The following is a 19,281-nucleotide window of genomic DNA, read 5'->3' on the forward strand; positions in this document are numbered from 1 at the left end:
ACTCAAAGCTACGAGGACTTTGGAAGACAAGGAGAATACAAAACACTTTCACAGAAAACAGGATAGGATATTTCCTTCATTTAGACCAAAGGGCTCCACTGTGTTCAATTCGTGAATCCAAAAGCACTCTCTTCTAAGTAATTGGTTTATGGTATCATCACCTCTGGGGTCTCAATTTTCTCAATTCCCCAAAACTATGGGGATATATACATATATATATATATATATATATATATATATATATATAGAGAGAGAGAGATTTTTATTTATTTATTTATACATAATCTGAATGTTGATTTTTTGAATGTTGATTTTATGTACTGCTTTGGCAATGTGGGTTCTTTTCACCTATCGTGCCAATGAAGCTCATTTGAATTTGAATTTGAGAGAAAGAGAGAGAGAGAGAGATTGAGTGTGCGTGTGAGTGTGTGTGTGTGCGTGCGTGTGTGTGTGTGTGTGTGTGTGCCTGTCGAGTGGTGTCCCCCTCTTGGGAATAAGCACAGCTGGGAGTAAACGGCAATTACAGCGTCTGAGTGTTCTATCTGCACTAGCCTACACATTACACTGAGTAGATGTTCTGTTCACATGCACACTCTCTCTCTCTGTCTCTCTCTCTCTCTCTGTCCCTCTCTCTGTCTCTCTCTCTATCTCTCTCTGTCTCTCTTTCTGTCTCTCTCTGTCTCTCGTCTCTCTTTCTCTCTCTGTCTCTCTCCCTCTCTCTCCGTCTCTCTCTGTCTCTCTCTCCGTCTCTCTCTGTCTCTCTCTCCGTCTCTCTCTGTCTCTCTCTCTGTCTCTCTGTTTCTCTCTCTCTCTCTCTGTCTCTCTGTCTCTCGTTCTCTCTCTGTCTCTCTGTTTCTCTCTCTCTCTCTCTCTTTCTGGTAAGCACACACACACAGGGAAGTGGATGAGAGATCACTGTGGTTGTCATCTCATCACTCACTCATCCACGATCCGCAGATGCCGAAGCCAGCAGACGAAACATCGCTACACCTGAGACGAGGACTGATGCCTCTGGTTATGAACACGCACACACACACACACACACACACACACACACACAGATACAGAGAGCCTGTTAACAGTTGATGGATAGAAGCATCAGGTGTGTATTCATCCGGTCATCTGTGGTCATTTAGAACCTTGATTGATGGTCGGTTCTCAGTGCTGAAGGGAACCTTGAGCAGTCCAACAACGTTACATTAACCGAGCGCATACGAGACACGAGCCACTGAGGGGAAGGAGGAGAGACAGAAAGAGAGAGAGAGAGAAGGAGGGAAGGAGAGAAAAGAAGAGAGGGGCACCTTGTTCCTGTGCTGGTATGCCCTGGCGCACGCCGCAGTCTCATGGCCAGTTGGCTGCCTTGCCCGTTGGCTTGCTGGGGTGGTCAGAGCGCGCTGGGTGGCTCCACAGGCAGAGTGTGTGTGTGTGGGTGTGTTGGGGGGGGGGGGGGGGGGTTGTGTATGTGGGTGCATGTGTGTGTATGTGTATGTATGTCTGTGTGTGTGTGTGTGTGTGTGTGTGTATGTCTGTGTGTGTGTGTGTGTGTGTGTGTTTGTGTGTGTGTGTGTGTGTAGTGACTCACTCCCACCTGCAAGGAGTTAGAACAGTGCCAGCCACCAGGCCCGGAGAACATTACTCACCATCAGGAACCGTCTCTCCCTCTGTCACACACACACACACACACACACACACACACACACACACATCACTGTAATAAAATGTCTCTCCACACACACATATACACAGTCTGCAATCGCTCAGTCAGAAATACAGTAGGATACAAAATACAGCTTGTCCGTTCTGATGTACAACGGGAATTTCGGTGTGAGAATGAACCCAATATGTGTGTGTGTGTGTGTGTGTGTGTGAAGACTAATCTTCATCCATCCATTTTATCTATTCTTTCCTCCCTCCATCCTTCCCCATCACAAGTCCCTTTAAGCGCTTAAGCAAAACTCTGTTAAGGCAGATAACATGTGTGAAGCAAGGATAACGTTGATATAATGTCATCTCCGCGACTGACACCCAACGTTCGCCTGGTGTTAACAAAACCCATCAGGCAGCTGCTGTCCCTCTGTCTGTCTGCCGCAGCGCTTAAATCTGCTCTCTTAATCACCAGTGCTTATTTAAAACATTGTATTTTAATGCAACGAGAGAGAGAGGCGGAGAGAGAGAGATCGAGAGAGAGAGAGAGAGAGAGAGAGAGAGAGAGAGGGAGAGAGAGCAGAACGGAGCGGCAGGAAAAGATGATGATTTGTGATTAAATGATTTCATCAGTGTATTAGAGGATTAAGACAGCCATGGAAATAGATTAGTTCTCCTCTTCCGTGTTCATGATTGGCAGGGGTCCAAAACCGCAGAGATGGGGGTGATGACGAGGGGCGCGAGGCGCCAGTGTTTCTCTCTCTCTCTCTCTCTCTCTCTCTCTCTCTCTCTCTCTCTCTTCTCTGCCGTGACAGACGGACCAACAGCGCTGACACAGCCGGTATATGCTGGCAGATAGCGCCGCCTGCTGGCGACGAGAGCAACGGCAGAAAACCTCCGTTTCTAATTTCTCCACTGCGTTCTCATGCTGCGAGACGGATTTATTTTCTCTCTCTCACACACACACACACACACAAACACAAACACACACACGCACACACAGAGAAACACACGCACTGGAGAAATAGAGAACGGGAGGAAGGGGATGATGAAAGAGAGAAAAGACAAATGGAAGACAAATAAGCAAAGACAACAACAACACACAAAGTGGCTGCAAGTTCATTAATTAGAATTTCAAATTGGACAAACTCAAGATGACAGGGACACACTTGTCAAATCAGATCATGGCCTGCTGGAGAGCAAGAGGGAGCGGGGAGGAGAGGAGAGGAGGAGAGGAGGAGAACAACAAAGGAGGGAGGGATAGGGAGAGTGGAGAAGTGCGCACAGCCAAACACTGCTTGAAGCTGCTGTCTGATAACTAGATGCCATCCTCTCTCTCTCTCTCTCTCTCTGTCTCTCCCTCTCTCCATCTATCTTTCTCTCTAGCTCTCTTTCCTCATTGCCTCTGATTACCACCCCCCCCCCCCCCCCTCTCTCTCTGTTCCTCCGGTGATGTCACCATGTCCTAATGAGAAGTGACAATCATAACATGCTCTTCTCTCCAGGCCGGAGGAGAGGAGCATGGCTGCTATAGGCTGCCGAGCCTGGGTCTGGGGCTGCTGCCGAGCCTGGGGCTGGGGCTGAGGCTAGTCTGGGGCTGGGTGGGTCTCTTCTGGCTGGGTCTCTTCTGGGTGGGGCTGTTCTGGGTCTGTTCTGGGTGGGTCTGGGTTTGTTCTGGGTGGGTCTGGTCTGGGTCTGGTCTGAGTGGGTCTGTTCTGGGTGGGTCTGGTCTGGGTGGGTCTGTTCTGGGTCTGGTCTGAGTGGGTCTGGTCTGGGTCTGGTCTGGGTGGGTCTGGTCTGGGTCTGGTCTGGGTCTGGTCTGGGTGGGTCTGTTCTGGGTCTGGTCTGGGTGGGTCTGTTCTGGGTCTAGTCTGGGTGGGTCTGGTCTGGGTCTGGTCTGGGTGGGTCTGGTCTGATCTAAGCCTTCAGGGTCCTATCCCCCAGACCGGACCCTGTCTTTTACCCTAACTAAGCCCTCAGGGTCCTATCCCCCAGACCGGACTCTGTCTCTTACCCTAACTAAGCCCTCAGGGTCCTATCCCCCAGACCAGACCCTGTCTCTTACCCTAACTAAGCCTGGTTTATACCCTGTTGTAGACGGGTCTAGAGACAGAGAATGAAGCAGCCTTGTCCCTAACCCTAGCTACAAATACCTTAGAAGAAATGAGCACACGTTATTAATACCGTTCATTTATTACTTGGATTACTTGGATCAACATGACAGGCAATGTTTCTTGATATAAACATTAATTACATAATAATATATCGTCCATACTTTGAATATATTCAAATAAAGGTTATCTCTGAATACATAGATCTCTATAAGACACAAGGTTGTGCTTTACAGTGTACAGCAGAGTCACACAGGTGGATCAAGGCAGTCACAGGTGTTAAGGACACGGACATGAAAAACCATGACCATGGAGGAACACACACACAACAGAACTATCGGTGCACAGCTAACCGGCATGGGGTGAATTCAACCGTGCTACTTGTGTGTTCTTTGATATCTCATCATAGTAATTGATACTGTAGCTTATCATTGTTGAGATAAGTGGTTTCTACGCTTCGGCTGTGTGACCGATACATTCACTTCTAATTGCAACAGGTTGCCTGGACACAGATCGCTAACAAACACGGAGATTCTCCATCCTCCTCAGTTTACTGTGGGCTAAATCTGTGTTCCAGAAAGCAAACCCATGCTCATTCCATTTACCCAGAGTGCATCTGGGATGCCCCCTCGCGAGGACGTAATTCTCTTTCAGCTATCATAAAGTGCTTTTCCACCCAAACCCTTCCTGTCAGATTAAAACAGCAATTCGTGTTGGAGGGAGAGAGATTCACATTCAAAATAAACCTCTATAATAAAATACTCTATTGAAATATGTAAACACCACACAAATATAACTGCACCTCTCGTCTCATGACACAATGCAATTAACAGATTTACCACGTGTGGAACAACACTACCAACACATTTGCACCACACACACAGTGTACTAACACGGGCGTACTGTACTAACACGGGCGTACTGTACTAACACTGGCGTACTGTACTAACACGGGTGTACTGTACTAACACTGGCGTACTGTACTAACACGGGCGTACTGTACTAACACGGGCGTCGGGCGTACTGTACTAACACGGGCGTACTGTACTAACACGGGCGTACTGTACTAACACGGGCGTACTGTACAAACACGGGCGGGGGCTGTAGGACAGTATTGCTAGTATAAGCTTAGTGCATTTAAATGAGTTCACACACCCAACACACAAGAGTGTACTAGTGCACACTTTGCAGGTATGTGTTTCTTTTGTGTGTGTGTGTGTGTGTGTGTGTGTGTGTGTGTGTGTGTGTGTGGGCGTGTGTGTGTGTGTGTGGGCGTGTGTGTGTGTGTGTGTGTGTGTGTGCCAGCATAGGGTTCTGCATACAGTACTTCTCTGGACACTTCCATATCTGTTTGGTTGTATTGGTTTCCTACGTGTGTGTGTGTGTGTGTGTGTGTGTGTGTGTGTGTGTGTGTGTGTGTGTGTGTGTGTGTGTATGTGTGTGTGCACGTCTCCTTCTTTGGCTACACCATGAAGGCCCAGTCACTTGGGGTCCGGCCATACTGGAAGAGAACAGACAGAGAGGGTCAAAGGTGAAAATAAGGTCAAACAGGAACGAAACAGGAAACACTCCCAACAACTCCCATCAACTCCCAGACTCTTTAGACCCAGAACTGCTTACTTGCAAATAAACTAGAGAACAGAACAAATGTCCACAAGACAAATCTGCCGACAAAATCAATAAAAGATTTCCAATCCCACAACCGCTGAGGAGACAAAATCGAATTATTTACGACTCATGTTGCACATTTTCTCTAGTGGACCGAGAGAGAAGAAGAAATGGCCGTCCGCGAAAGAAAACATAAGAATATGATTTCTAATTAACTTGAAACAGGGAGTGGAGGGCCGTGTTAGCGAATCCATCTCTCATCCCTCTCTCATCCCTCTCTCCCTCCATCCAAACACTCGCCCGCTTGTCGTCGAGAGGCGGGATGCTGTTCTGTTTCTATCTAAATTAAAAGTCAACAGATTTAACATCTCATCTGTTTTTTAGCACTTTGTCGATTTTATTGTTCATTAAGCTTCAGCCCCTCCCCTTCTTGTGCCTCTCGCCATTTGCGGTGTCTTGGCTTTGAAGTTCACAAAGTCGGAAACAATAATTAGGTTTTGTGTAATTACAGCGAGGGCTTAATGAGAGCTTTCTTCTCTCTATTTCTCTTTCTCTCTCTCTCTCTCTCTCCTCATCTCTCCTCATCTCTCCTCTCAACTCACACTCATGCAAAACAGACATGGATGCGAATACACACATGTAAACACACACACATGTAAACACACACACAGTGCAGATATGATGCCCGGCCCATGACCTGAGAGAAGAGGTGAAAGAGATTAACACAAACACACAGATACACAAACACGGAGAGACACAAAGACACAGAGACACAAACACACAGAGACACAAACACAGAGAGATACAAACACGGAGAGACACAAACACACAGAGATACAAACACACAGAGACACAAACACACAGAGATACAAACACAGAGATACAAACACAGAGATACAAACACACAGAGACACAAACACAGAGATACAAACACACAGAGATACAAACATACAGAGATACAAACACACAGAGACACAAACACACACAGATATACAAACACACAGAGATACGGACAACGGAGGGGGGGTAGCAGTGGAAAACTGGGGAGGGGCGAGATATATAGAGAGAGGGGCGAGATAGAAAGAGAGAGAGGGGTGAGATAGAAAGAGAGAGAGGGGTGAGATAGAAAGAGAGAGGGGCGAGATAGAAAGAGAGAGAGTGAGAGAGAGAGGGGCGAGAGAGAGAAAGGGACGAGATAGAGAGAGATAGAGAAAGAGGGGCAAGATAGAAAGTGAGAGAGATAGAGAAAGAGGGGCAAGATAGAGAGATAGAGAGAGGAGGGGGAGTGGAAGAAAGACAGATGTAAAGAGAGACTGCTAGTCAGAATGAATGATCACCTCAGCTGCGCACACAGACACTCGAGACTGGATGAGCTCAGAGACAAAACAATCAACCAGGAAGTGGAGAGAAGGGAGGCGGGATCGGATCTATCACCCGCGAAACACGCCCATGTGTCGGCCCCGTGTGTGCGACATCACGCTTATATAACATGTCCTGTAGGGAGAGACGCGTCGTGTAGGGAGAGACGCTAGTGATAAGCGAGGCACAGCCTAAGAACAGAACGGGCCTGTCCTGAGGCTGAACTCTCTCCCGGGGTCAGACAGGGAGCGGGAGGACCTGTTTGAGAACAGCCTATATGTTCGAGAACAGATGTTACTGTTACAGAGAGAGAGAGCCTCTGCCCGGCACTGTGAGCGTGCGTGTTTGTGTGAAAGTGTGTACTGTACTGTAGGTGTGTGTGTGTGCGTGTGTGTGCGCGTGTGTGTGTGTGTAATCTCACCTGTATGTCTGTGAGCTCCTTGAGCAGTCTGGAGGCTAACCGCGGGCTGTCCTCTTCACTGGGGATGTCTAGGCTCTGCACACACACACACACACACACACACACACACACACACACACACACACACACACACACAGAAATAACAACAGGTCGTCAACCTCCCTACGACCGGTCCACTAACGGCCCACGCCGTCTTCCTCGTCCTCGTCCTCGTCCTCCCCGCGTCCTACAGTACCTCTCCCTGGTAGAGGATGCGTCCCACCGGGTTGACCACGCAGGCGGTGCCAGAACCAAACATCTCCCTGACCCGGTTCCCCCGCACAGCGCGCCGCAGGTCCGACATGGTCAGGTGTCGCTCCGCCACCCTGAACTCCCCCTGTCGGGGGGGGGGGGGGGGGGGGGGCATTGTCATAAGTGAGGTCTACAGTTGCAGGTTCGCAGTCCCTCTCTCTTGTTCTCTCTCTCTCTCTCTCTCTCTCTCTCTCTCTCTCTCTCTTTCTCAATTCCATTTCTAATTATTCAATGAGGCTTTATAGATACTGTAGATAGATCTCTCTCTCTCTCTCAATTCAATTCAATGAGGCTTTATAGATACTGTAGATAGATCTATTTCTCTTTCTCTCTCTTTCTCCATTCAATTCAATGAGGCTTTATAAATACTGTAGATAGATTTCTCTCTCTCTCTCTCTCTCTCTCTCTCTCTCCTACCCATTTCCTGGTTAGCTCCAGGATGCTCTGTCTGGTCACTCCAGGCAGGATGATTCCATCCAGTGGGGGTGTGGCCAGCTCCAACTCTGCAAACAAACAAACAAACAAACAAACAAACAAAACAAACCTCACTTCCTGTCACCTGACACTGAGAATGTCCCGATATGGGTTAGTGGTAAGGGCTTTCATAGGGGGGGGTGTTTGGGTGGTGGTGCTGCTGCTGGTGCTGGTACACATTGTGACCACTAGAGGGTGCTCTAACACAGAGGCTGGTGGCTACCTCCGTTCTCATTGGTCCAGAAGATGAAGACGTTCATGGTGCCGACCTCAGTGATTTGGTGATCGTCCCCGTACAGCCACAGTACCTGCTGGCACCCATAATCCATTGCTTCATACTGGGCATAGATACTGGGCCCATAGTTCCTAGAGCACACAGACAGGAGGAAGGAGAGCTAACGTTCAAAGCCGTTTACTGATACATTTAATGTTTGAAACCATTCACTTTAGTGTTTGTACAGTGTAGTGGTAGCATGGATGATAAATCTAAACATTTTGTGTGTGGCGTGTCATGTGTGTTGTGTGAGCCTTTCATAACGTACACAATTAAATGCAAAGCTCTTTACCACTGTAGAGCTGGTATAAAGCTGTATTAGCTGTAAAGGCGAGAGTAGTTTCAGGGTCAGGGGTAAATACCTCAGAACTGGGTGCAATTATTTCTTTGTGTGTGTGTGTGTGTGTGTGTGTGCATGTGTGTGTGTGTGTGTGTGTGTGTTTGTATGTGTGTGTGTGTGTGTGTATGTATGTGTGTGTGTGTGCGTCTTTGTGTGCGTGTGTGCGTGCATGTGTGTGTGTGTGTGTGTGTCTTTGTGTGTGTGTGTGTGTGTGTGTGTGTGTGTGTGTGTGTGTGTGTACCCTCCGATCTTGCAGTCCCCCGTCCCTCCTCTCCAGGCGCGGACGTATTTGGCGTCGGCCCACAGGGAGACGGGCGTGGCGCCGGTGCTGAAGTAGGAGCCCACCGGACTGAGGATCACGTAGAGCAGGGCCCTCGACGGCTTCTTCACCCCCAGGGACGGCTGCTCCGCCACACACACGCACATCGGCAGGAAGGAAGATTTATTCAGAAAGCACCTTTTAAAACCAAGGTCACAAGGTGCTGTGCAGTGAAAGAATTAAAAAAATATAGGGAAACATACGCGTTACCACCAGCAATATAAAAAAAATAGTAACATAATCGACGTAAAAGAAATAAAAGACAAATAAGAACAATATAAAAGAATTAAAACTGTACAGAAGGCAAAAAATCACGGCCGTTTCTTATGTCTTTGGGAAGACTGTTCCAAAGGGTGGAGGTCACTACTGCAGATGCCCGGTCACCCTTGGTTTTTAACCTGCCTTGAACAAACACACAAGGATCCTCCGGGGTCAGAATGGAGGGGTGCTGGCTGTACCTCTGTGCCCAGGAAGGTGGGTCTGATGTAGAGGCTGGCAGAGTCCGACCGAGGGACCCAGTCCTGGTCCAGCGCCACCAGCCTGCGGATGCACTCCAGCAGCTCGGCCCTGTCGAAGGCCTGGAGGGGAGGAGGAGGGAGAGGAGGAGAGGAGAGGAGAGGAGGAGGGAGAGAGATGGACGGGGCGACGGAGGAGAAGAGAGAGTGGGAATGGAAGCAGGGGAGAGCAGAGATACCGTTTTAGAGACCCGACGCTTTGTGTAGAGAACGGTGTGGGGGGGGGGGGGCACGCGGTGATGGTTCAGTGCATGTGTGTGCGTGTGTGTGTGCGTACGTGTGCGTGTGTGTGCGTGTGTGTGTGTGTGTGTGTGCGTGTGTGTGTGCGTGTGTGTGTGCGTGTGTGTGCGTGTGTGCGTGTGTGTGTGCATGTGTGTGTGTGTGTGCGTGTGTGTGTGTGTGCGTGTGTGTGCGTGCGTGCGTGTGCGTGTGTGCGTGTGTGTGTGTGTGTGTGCGTGTGTGCGTGTGTGCGTGCGTGTGTGTGTGTGTGTGTGTGTGCGGGGCCCTCACAGGCAGGCAGGCTCTCTCCGTAGACCTGGCCATGCGCTGCATGTTCAGCATGGGTCTGAAGATACGCACTTTGTCGTCCGGTCCTCTGTACGCTTTCATCCCCTCAAACAACTACGTCAGGGAGAGAGGGAGAGATGGACAGAGAGAGAGGGAGGAGAGATGGACAGAGAGAGAGAGAGCGAGGAGAGAGGGACAGAGAGAGAGGGAGGAGAGATGGACAGAGAGAGAGAGGGAGGAGAGATGGACAGAGAGAGAGGGAGGAGAGATGGACAGAGAGAGAGAGGGAGGAGAGATGGACAGAGAGAGAGAGAGGGAGGAGAGATGGACAGAGAGAGAGAGGGAGGAGAGAGGGACAGAGAGAGAGGGAGGAGAGATGGACCGAGAGAGAGGGGAGGAGAGATGGACAGGGAGAGAGGGAGGGAGGAGAGATGGACAGAGAGAGAGAGGAGAGATGGACAGGGAGAGAGGGAGGGAGGACAGATGGACAGAGAGAGAGGGGAGGAGAGATGGACAGGGAGAGAGGAGAGGAGAGAAGGAGAGAGCAGAAGAGAGAAACATCTCATATATATATATATATATATATCCTTATATGATCACTGTTCTAGTTATATGCATTCTCTTTATTCTGTTGTATTCTCATAGGAATTCAGTAAACCAAAGTCCCACCACTCCCCTCCTCTGTAGCGCGTCCTCCCCTGCTGCACCCACCTGGATGGCGTAGTGCAGGGCTGAGCAGGCCGGGTGCACAGAGAGGTTCCCGAACGGCTTGATGTGAGGCTTCTCCCAGCCCCCTGCGACTGACCACTCCACGGTCAGCATGTGGTCGGAGAACACGGTCCCAAACGCCAGGCCAGTCAGGTCTGGTTTGGTCTTGAAGTTCTGAGTGCGCTCGATGACCAGGTCAGCTGCCTAGGGGGGGGGATACACGACACCAGAGCAGCGTCTGACTGACAAGACTGCAACTCTCTCGTTCGCCAGCAGGGGTCGCCCTATGTTGTGACGCTTGCACATGATGACAACTCGAAACACTAAAAACCTACAGGATCATGAAGGAGTAGTGCACAGTGACACCTAAGCACCGACCCTGGGTCAGGTCGTATCTCATCCCACCAATGACTGAGGTGAAGACTGAGGTCTGACAATCTGATCCAAGACCAGCACGTCTCCCTGTGAGACATGCTGGTGTTCCTGGCTGTTCACGGCACCTGCTGGGATAAGACCGAGTCTCAGATTTGCCTCGCTGCTTCTGCCGCCGCGTTGCCTAATCCCAGATTAGCCGAGGAGGTGATGGCCGGAGCGCTGAGAACTATATATCAGATTATGCTACACGTGCGTCTTTCTCTCTCTGTGTCTCTAACAGACACAGATAGCAGATTCCATCTCAGATTATCAAGGCTTCCTCTAATAATCTACCTCGCTCTCCCACAGCTCTTTCACATGCACCAGGCTGATTGTGTAACAACAGATTAATACACTCACGCTGGTAAAGGCAATCAAATGAACTTTGGATTGGTAGATTACTTCCTCCTAGGGACTGTGCATTGGGCCTAACAGTCATGTAACCCTCCTACGGTAGGATCCTTAGCAGGTTAGCGTGATGACAGACTAGCTATCGTCCTCCTTGCGTTCCGCTAGCCGGCGCTGCTGGGTAATCCGGCCTCCGTGTCGCTTGTCCCCCTCTCACCTCATGGCGTGCGCCTCCGTCCCTTGGCTATAGGGGATTACATCACTATAAATACTCTCCATCCACTTGTAGACAAGCGTTTGACAGCCCAGGGCTGCGTGTGTGTGTGTGTGTGTGTGTGTGTGTGTCTGTACAGTGTGTGTGCATGTGAGTGTGTGTGCGTGTGTGTGTGTGTGCGTGTGTGTGGGTGTGTGTGTATGTGGCCGTCCAGGGCTTTGAGTGAGGGTATGTGTTGATCCTTCAGCGCAAACCAACAATTTAGAGCTTAGGACTACTTTACCCTGGTAAGAGCGACGACCATAAACACCCCTGGGATAATGCACAGCTACAGTCAGCAACAGCTTGAACTCAAGAGCAGCACTGTCCAAATAAGAGCAAGACACTAGGACACCCTATCATCCCTATCATCCCTTTTTAATGCCGGTCTTCACTGTGAGTGAAGCTGCCATGATTGTTTCACACCCCCACCTACCACCTACTGTACCCTTTTCTCTCTGTCGGCTACTCTCTTCCTTTTTTCTCACTCCCTCTTTCTCTCTCTTCTCCTTTTCTCTCAGTTTTTTGACTCCCTCTCTCCCGTCTCTCCGATGATGGATAATCCCTCCCCGAGCTTGACCTCCGGCAGTCCCAGACAGCAGGGAGCAGCAGAGGCAGGGCAGAGAGCAGAGAGCAGAGCCACGGCCTGGCTGACAGGCGATTAGAGTGATCAGGTAAAGTGGATTCTCCTGCCAGGTGACACGGGATCAACTGGAGGCATTGGGGTGGCGAGTGGGCGGGGGGTCCTGGCGCTAGCTCGCTCCAGGGGCCAGAAAAGCAACAACGCCGAGCCCGTCTCTCAGCCTGCGTCTCCAGGGGGCGATGGGTAGCGCTGGGGGGGGGGGGGTGACGGTGGTCTGGTCACACTATGGATCTCTGAGTCTCAGAATGTCAACATCCTTTCTTAACCTGTCTGTGGACGTTTCTCGGGATTGTTTTGGTTCTGCGCCGACTTTTCTGGGAGTACTACTTTTCCCGAGGTGTATCCATTTGGATCTTCTTACTCGGGTGCCTTAGAAGACAGCTGAAGATAAGGGATGTTACCGTCTTGTCTGTTTTGGATAAATTAATTGAGATTTTTTTCCATTTTGCCAAACCAGTGTGAAATCAAGATGCTACAGGAGTCAGTACTGAAGGCAAGTAGCTCACCGCACACACACGCTGTGTGCTATCAAACAACAGGATACAACTTTTAGACAGAGCTTCTGTGTGTGTGTGTGTGTGTGTGTGTGTGTGTGTGTGTGTGTGTGTGTGTGTGTGTGTGTGTGTGCGTGTGCGCGTGCGTGCGTGCGTGCGCGTGTGTGTGGACTCAGAATGTTACCTTGAAGCTGTGGATGCTGTTTGTTGTCACATTCCTGGATACATCACCAGCACTCCTCTGTGGGAACAATAGAATCACTCAATACATTGTAGCAAACAGTCACAAAGAACACACAGTCTATCTCAACTAACTCAACTATCTCATTGCCTGATGAAGACCTAAGGGTCGAAACGTTGCGATATTTTCAATAAAGTGGACCGGGAGAAATCAGTGTGCGGATCTTTCCTCTCTTATCAAGTCTATCTCAACTACACACAGTTCAGAGGAAGAGTGGAGCATTTGAGTTGAGAAATGCTTCAGTGTGTCGTAATGGAAGGCCTGTTTGCTTTCCTTAAATGGGTAGTTTGGTAGTCAGCATCATAAGCCCTGTTATACAGTTATTTACGATCATATACAACAGTCCATATACACATTTTGACCGACTTCACTCTCGAGATAGTGTTCACTGCTCATGTCACAGCTAAAGTATTACACAATGGATCTCTATGGGCATATAGTATATGCCCATAGAGATCTATCAACTAACCATATTACAGTACATTAGAGTAATTTAGCAGACGCGTTTATCCACAGCAACTTACAATAATTGCATTTAACGTAGGAGGTCAGTGGAGTTCTACTCACCAGTACTCACGAGTGCACAGTGCGGAAGGCAAAGTGCAAGAGTAGCTAACTAAAAATACAATAGGTTCTTAAAGCTTTAAAGGAGTAGTAAAGGGAAAAATCATGTTTAGCCCTGTTTTAAGGTTACTTATGATCATATACAATGGTTCAGATCAAAACGTTGACAAAACTAGCACTTTTGAGAAAGTCTGATAATTGCTCTACCACCGTTTTGGTCATACAATGGATGTGGGTGGGCACCGTGAAAAATTATTCAAAAAACATGTTAAACTCTCGATTTCAAAGACAAGAAACTCACTGAGGTGTTAGTTGGCGTTCTGACATATAATTCGGCATAAAGTAAGATTCTAGTTCACCTGGAAAGGCTTTTTTAAATATTTAGCATAGAACTATTTAGTCGCAGCACATACATGTGTAAACCTCTGCAAACTAGGTAGCCTAGCAACATAAACAATAACAATAGCTACCGTCAGTAGTTCCTTTTCCTGAATCCCCTCTGCGGATTGATCTACACATCTACAACGGTCGCGTCAATACAAGTCAATGGATTTCATAAAATGATCAATAAAACCCTACAGGATTCATACTTTGCGGCGAATTTGATGTCAGAACACCAACGAACACCAATTACCCCCTCGGTGAGCTTCTTGTCTTTGAAATTGAGAGTTAAACATGTTTTTGAAAGATTTTTCACGGTGCCCACCCACATCCATTGTATGACCAAAACGGTGGTAGAGCAATTATCAGACTTTCTCAAAAGTGCTAGTTTTGTCAACGTTTTGATCTGAACCATTGTATATGATCATAAGTAACCTTAAAACAGGGCTAAACATGATTTTTCCCTTTACTACTCCTTTCAAAGAGAGGATCCTGGTAGTACTTCTTAAAGAGGTGAGTTTTGAGCCTGTGGCGAGCGGCAGCTTTCTGGACAAGCTCCAGAGGTTTAATGACTGACGCCAGGGCCCCAGCAAGGAGGAAGTTGCAGTAGTCCAGGCGGGAGATGATAAGAGCCTGAATCTGGTCCAGGTTGAGCTTGAGGTGATGTGTCACAATCCACTCCCAGATGTCAGCCAAGCACCCAGCTATGCGTGTCTCCACTTGTGTGTCAGAAGGGGGAAATGACAGAACCAGCTGGGTGTCATCAGAATTGCAGTGATAGGAGAAGCCTTGCGAGCGAATGACAGAATCCAGAGATGTAGTGTAGAGGGAAAAAAAGAGAGGACCCAGGACAGACCCTTGTGGAACCCCCGTAGTCAGACTACATGGTTCAGACCTCAACCCTCTCCATGTCACCTGGTAGGAGCGGCCCGTCACGTAGGATGCAAACAGGGAGTGTGCAGAGCCAGCAACGTCTTTCTCCTCGAGGGTGGAGAGGAGGATCTGGTGGTCTACCATGTCAAATACTGATGACAGATATACAGTACAGCATATCCATATAATGGATCTAGATCCATTTTGTACTTAGCTGTGACATGCGCAATGAGCATATATCTCAAGAGTGCACAGTCTGTCAAAATTTCATTTTCATTTCATTTCAAACCTTTATTTATACTCGTGAAGCACTGAGGTTTCCCTCATTTACAGTGATGACGAGTTCACACAGAGACACAAATCAACAAAACATGCAATGTACAATAATAATAATAATAATAATAATAATAATAATTTAAAACAGTTACAGGTTGAAGTACATAGAGCCATGGACTTAAACTCCGTGATTGAAGGAAGGACCTCAAGCTGTAGAGTCTGTTGGAAGATATTCCAAGTATAAGGAGCATCATGGAAAAAAGCAGCCCTTCCAAGTCCAGAACGCACTCGAGGAACCCTGAGAACAAGCCGATCAAGGGCCTGTTGGATGCCGAGGCTCCAGTCCAACGGAGACGAGATGTAACGTGGAAGTTTACTAATAATGGCTTTAAAAATTAACAAATACCGGTGATAGTTACGCCTTTGAGAAAGAGATGCCAGCCCACCTTATGATAAAGAACATAATGGTGGGTGTCATATCTAGCACCTGTAATAAATCTTAGGGTGGAGTGGTAGACAGAGTCCAAGGGTTTCAAGGTTGTCACTGAGTCATGTCTATAGATAGTGTCACCATAGTCTAATACTGATTTTAAAAAAGTTTTTTTTTTCCTACTGAAAGTAGGAAAGCTAGAACGGTTTCTGTAAAGGAAGCCTTTTTTTTTTTTACATGGACCGTTGTATATGACCGTAAATAACCTTATGGGGGCTTATGATGCTTAATACCAAACTGCTCCTTTAACTTCAGTAGGCTATGTTGCCTGTATGTTTTCTTTTAAAGTAAAGCTAATCCTAAACCTAAGAGCTGGGCTCTGGGGATACAGGACTGGAAAGAACTGGTTATGAGTGCTGCTTTAATATGAATGAGAATAGAGGAAGGTAGGCTGTTGTCTTTGTATTCAGTGTCCCTGCCAGTGTCGAGTTTCCTCCACAGAACCACCGACTGCAGCTCCCTTTACCTTCATCAAGGTGACAGTCGTCAAATTACTCACACAGGACCAAATGTGTTTAAGAATTATTTAATGAAAGCAATTTACAGGATCCGTATTATAATTAAGCATTGGACGATAGTGGCAATAGCCTACATTATCAGTGTGAATATCTTAATATCTTAATAATCGATTATTCAACACAAGCTACTCGGAAATTATCATTATTGGACATTTTTTTCTAAAGGAAACAAAAACACCAGCTATAAGGAAGAGGACACATAGGTCTTCTCTCTAAATTGCGTCGCTGTAGCCTACGTCACTGTCAGCAGAGGAGCGCGTGCACGGGGAGCGCACTGAGCAGGACTGTGGCCGATGAACGGTGATGAGCAAGGCTAGTTATATAATGTCATCACCGACAACGACATATCAGACATCGAAAATATGAATGGAGGCCAACAGAGTACTGTTAAATTATTGATTGCTGCAGAGAAGCGGTGCGTTCGACATTTAAATAAAAGGTAGCTACATTTCAGACTGTGAGACTGGACTGCAATGTCTCAGGAAACTGTCCCTGCGTCACGAATGTATGTCCCAATCACTTATAAACAGACGTAACGTTAAGAGTATAAAGAGGGCAGGGAGGGCCCGGGTTAAGTTAGCGGGAGTTAACGGGATAGCGGTTTTACCTTGAGAGATGAGGAGCGGATGTCTGGGACGCTCGCCATGATGGAAATGCCAACAGGAGCCGCGCGCTCTGCCCATAGGCTAAACCGCTTACAGATTAAATATTTGTTGAGCCCTTTGCAGGCTACTACTAGGGCCTACTACTGTATTGGGCTAAAACAACCACTACAGATTTGTTTTGTGAACAAAAAATGTACACATTTCTCTAACTTTTTCATTGTTTGATTGAAGATTGACTTTAATATATTAGCTAATAATTGTGTTCCCTAAGACAATGTTTTTTTCATGATATTTATATTAGTGCATCTGGCTGGGTTAAACAGAGAGGGCCCCAAAAAACCTTGGGCTGGCACTGACTAGGCTGCTCCGGAGTAGCCTACCCAGCAAACAGCACTGCATTGGCCCAACGCGGGCTTTCGAGGGGCAGTGGGGGTTTGGGCCAGCCCGTATCAAATCCACATCTACTCCTCTACCCAAGACATAGTCATTACAGGATCTCGAGGGTCTTTTACGATGATAAACAGTGAATGAGCGGCGACACACGGTATACACACGCATGCATCTGCGGTCGCCGGTGAAATGTATCCTCTGCATTTCTCCAAGCCCTGGTCCAAGTGTGGGGACAGGACTGAAGAGCGTCTGTTCTTCTGCATGTTTTTCCATATTGGGGTTCTGTGTGGATGGAACCCGCGTGAGCACGGGAGAGAACATGCAAACTCCACACAGAAAGGCCCAGAAGTATCGCTATAGCCTAATAATTGATAGGCTAACAGTAACGATAATAATTACTTTTTTTTTCTTTCATTTTATTTATTTTTTTATTATTATTTTTTACTACGAATGACAAAGGTCGTAGCAACATGGAGTGCTTTTAGGCATTGTGCCACCACACTACCACATCGCACAATATCAGATTTATGATTCTGAGATAAAAAATCCAAGCATTGATGCAATAAACGGGCTGTCCACACAGTGGCGCTACTGGCTTGGTTGATTCAGAGTGCTCCTGTGTCAAGTCATTTTGGCGCTAGTGTTTGACAACCTCCGAGCAGTGTTGCCAACTTGGCGACTCTCCAGACCCCTTTTGGCGATTTAATTAGACTAGTCAAAAGCAACAAGCCACAAATCTAGCGAGTTTTTCTGGTCATCTGGGGAATTATTGTGTTGACAAAGCTCTGCAAAAGCAACTATGCCGTTCCGCGGTTCGCGTTACAGCCGAGCTCACGAGAGCCGAGTACAGAGAGAGCTGCCGTCTCCTGCGGCCAGTCTGACCAGAGAGCAGCTCCGCAGTCCAGCTGCTGCAGCCAGCGGACACCGTGACCGCTCTGAGAACAGCTAGCCTGCAAATTAGTCGCTCGTTCATGTAGCCTAGTTTAGTCTACTTTAAAAAAAGAAAAGAAAAAATCAACAATGTTGCTATTTTTGTCTTTCTACATGTTTCTATTTTGGTACGATATCCCTGCCTATCTAGTAGCTTAATGATAATCACACTATAAACAAACAGTGCCTATACCCATAGGCTATAAAATGAAAAAACCCTGATTCCTGTAGGCCTTTCTTTTTTACACATGAGGTTATGAGCGGTTTGGCTCTGCTCTCTGAGCTTCCTTGCTAGACAGAACCGACAGCAGTAATCTAGATAGCTACAAGCACAATAAGGTTTTCCACAGTTCAAAGCAGTTGATGATTAAACAAGTCCAAATGAATGGAGGTGAATGGGCGGCCATGTGTGGGCGGCTCTATGGCGACGATGATGAGAGTATCAAAGCACTGATGTGTGTCTGTGTCTGTCTGCCTGCTATCGATCTGTCTTTCTGTGTCAATAAAACGGATTAATAGCCTAATTTTAACTAAATTTCCCTGTTCTCTGTATTATGTTGAAGATACTGTATCTGGGTTCACTTTCAAACACCTGTTGTGAACTTAATCGACTCTGCTTCATCTAAGTCTCGTGACATTTGGAACTGAAGTTGTTTTGTTCTCTAGGCTACATCCTACTTAGCTAATGATAATGAACCTTCCTCACTGCGGCTTGGACCAGTTGGTCCCGTTTGTTTGATTTTCTGTGTGTTTTGGCTAGGCCTATGTAGTTTTACTCCTACTTTTTAAAGTTTTACTCCGCATTACTCCTAATTCCAGTGGATCAGACATTGATTATTGTAGGCTATATTGCGTTTGTTCTGTTGATATTTGTGTCTCTGTGTGAACTCGTCAACACTAGGCTAAATGAGGGAAATCTCAGTGCTTTACGAGTAGCCTATAAATAAATGTTTCAAATTAATTTCCATATAGTAAGTTTTTAACATATGGATCGAGTTACGGGTTGTTCACCTATATTGTACTGTAAGTGGGCAAATGGGGTGTGGGGGTGCTGAGAAAATGTATTTTGATCCAGCATTAAGATAGGCAGGGTTTCAGAATAGTAGATTATGCAAATTAGTTGATTGCGTCATCTAGCTACTTCTCGCTACTTTTGGGAGAGCCAACTTCCCCTACAGAGGAGTTGGCAACACTGCCTTCGAGAGGGACATATCTCTGGTTGAGGATTGCCATCTGACGAATTTTGATAGTTTGAGACCGCATCGCTCAATAGTCCCCCACACGAGGAAG

At 47.4% G+C, this 19,281-nt stretch overlaps 1 protein-coding gene across 1 annotated transcript; it reads right to left on the reverse strand.

Moving 5' to 3' along the window:
* Positions 1 to 5,217: 5,217 nt before the first annotated feature.
* Positions 5,218 to 10,769, reverse strand: bcat1 (branched chain amino-acid transaminase 1, cytosolic; the record flags this gene model as incomplete). The annotated part of the gene is made up of 9 exons (XM_084447515.1): positions 10,575 to 10,769; positions 9,867 to 9,977; positions 9,300 to 9,419; positions 8,764 to 8,924; positions 8,132 to 8,274; positions 7,852 to 7,937; positions 7,379 to 7,519; positions 7,144 to 7,218; positions 5,218 to 5,256 (listed from the first exon to the last, which is right to left on the reverse strand). Exons 1-9 carry the CDS (start codon positions 10,683 to 10,685, stop codon positions 5,218 to 5,220), a joined length of 987 nt encoding a protein of 328 aa, XP_084303641.1. The 5' UTR covers positions 10,686 to 10,769.
* Between the last annotated feature and the right edge of the window lie 8,512 nt (positions 10,770 to 19,281).

Source organism: Borostomias antarcticus, assembly GCF_949987555.1.
Source record: "Borostomias antarcticus genome assembly, chromosome: 13".
In the NCBI taxonomy this organism is placed as follows: domain Eukaryota; kingdom Metazoa; phylum Chordata; class Actinopteri; order Stomiiformes; family Stomiidae; genus Borostomias; species Borostomias antarcticus.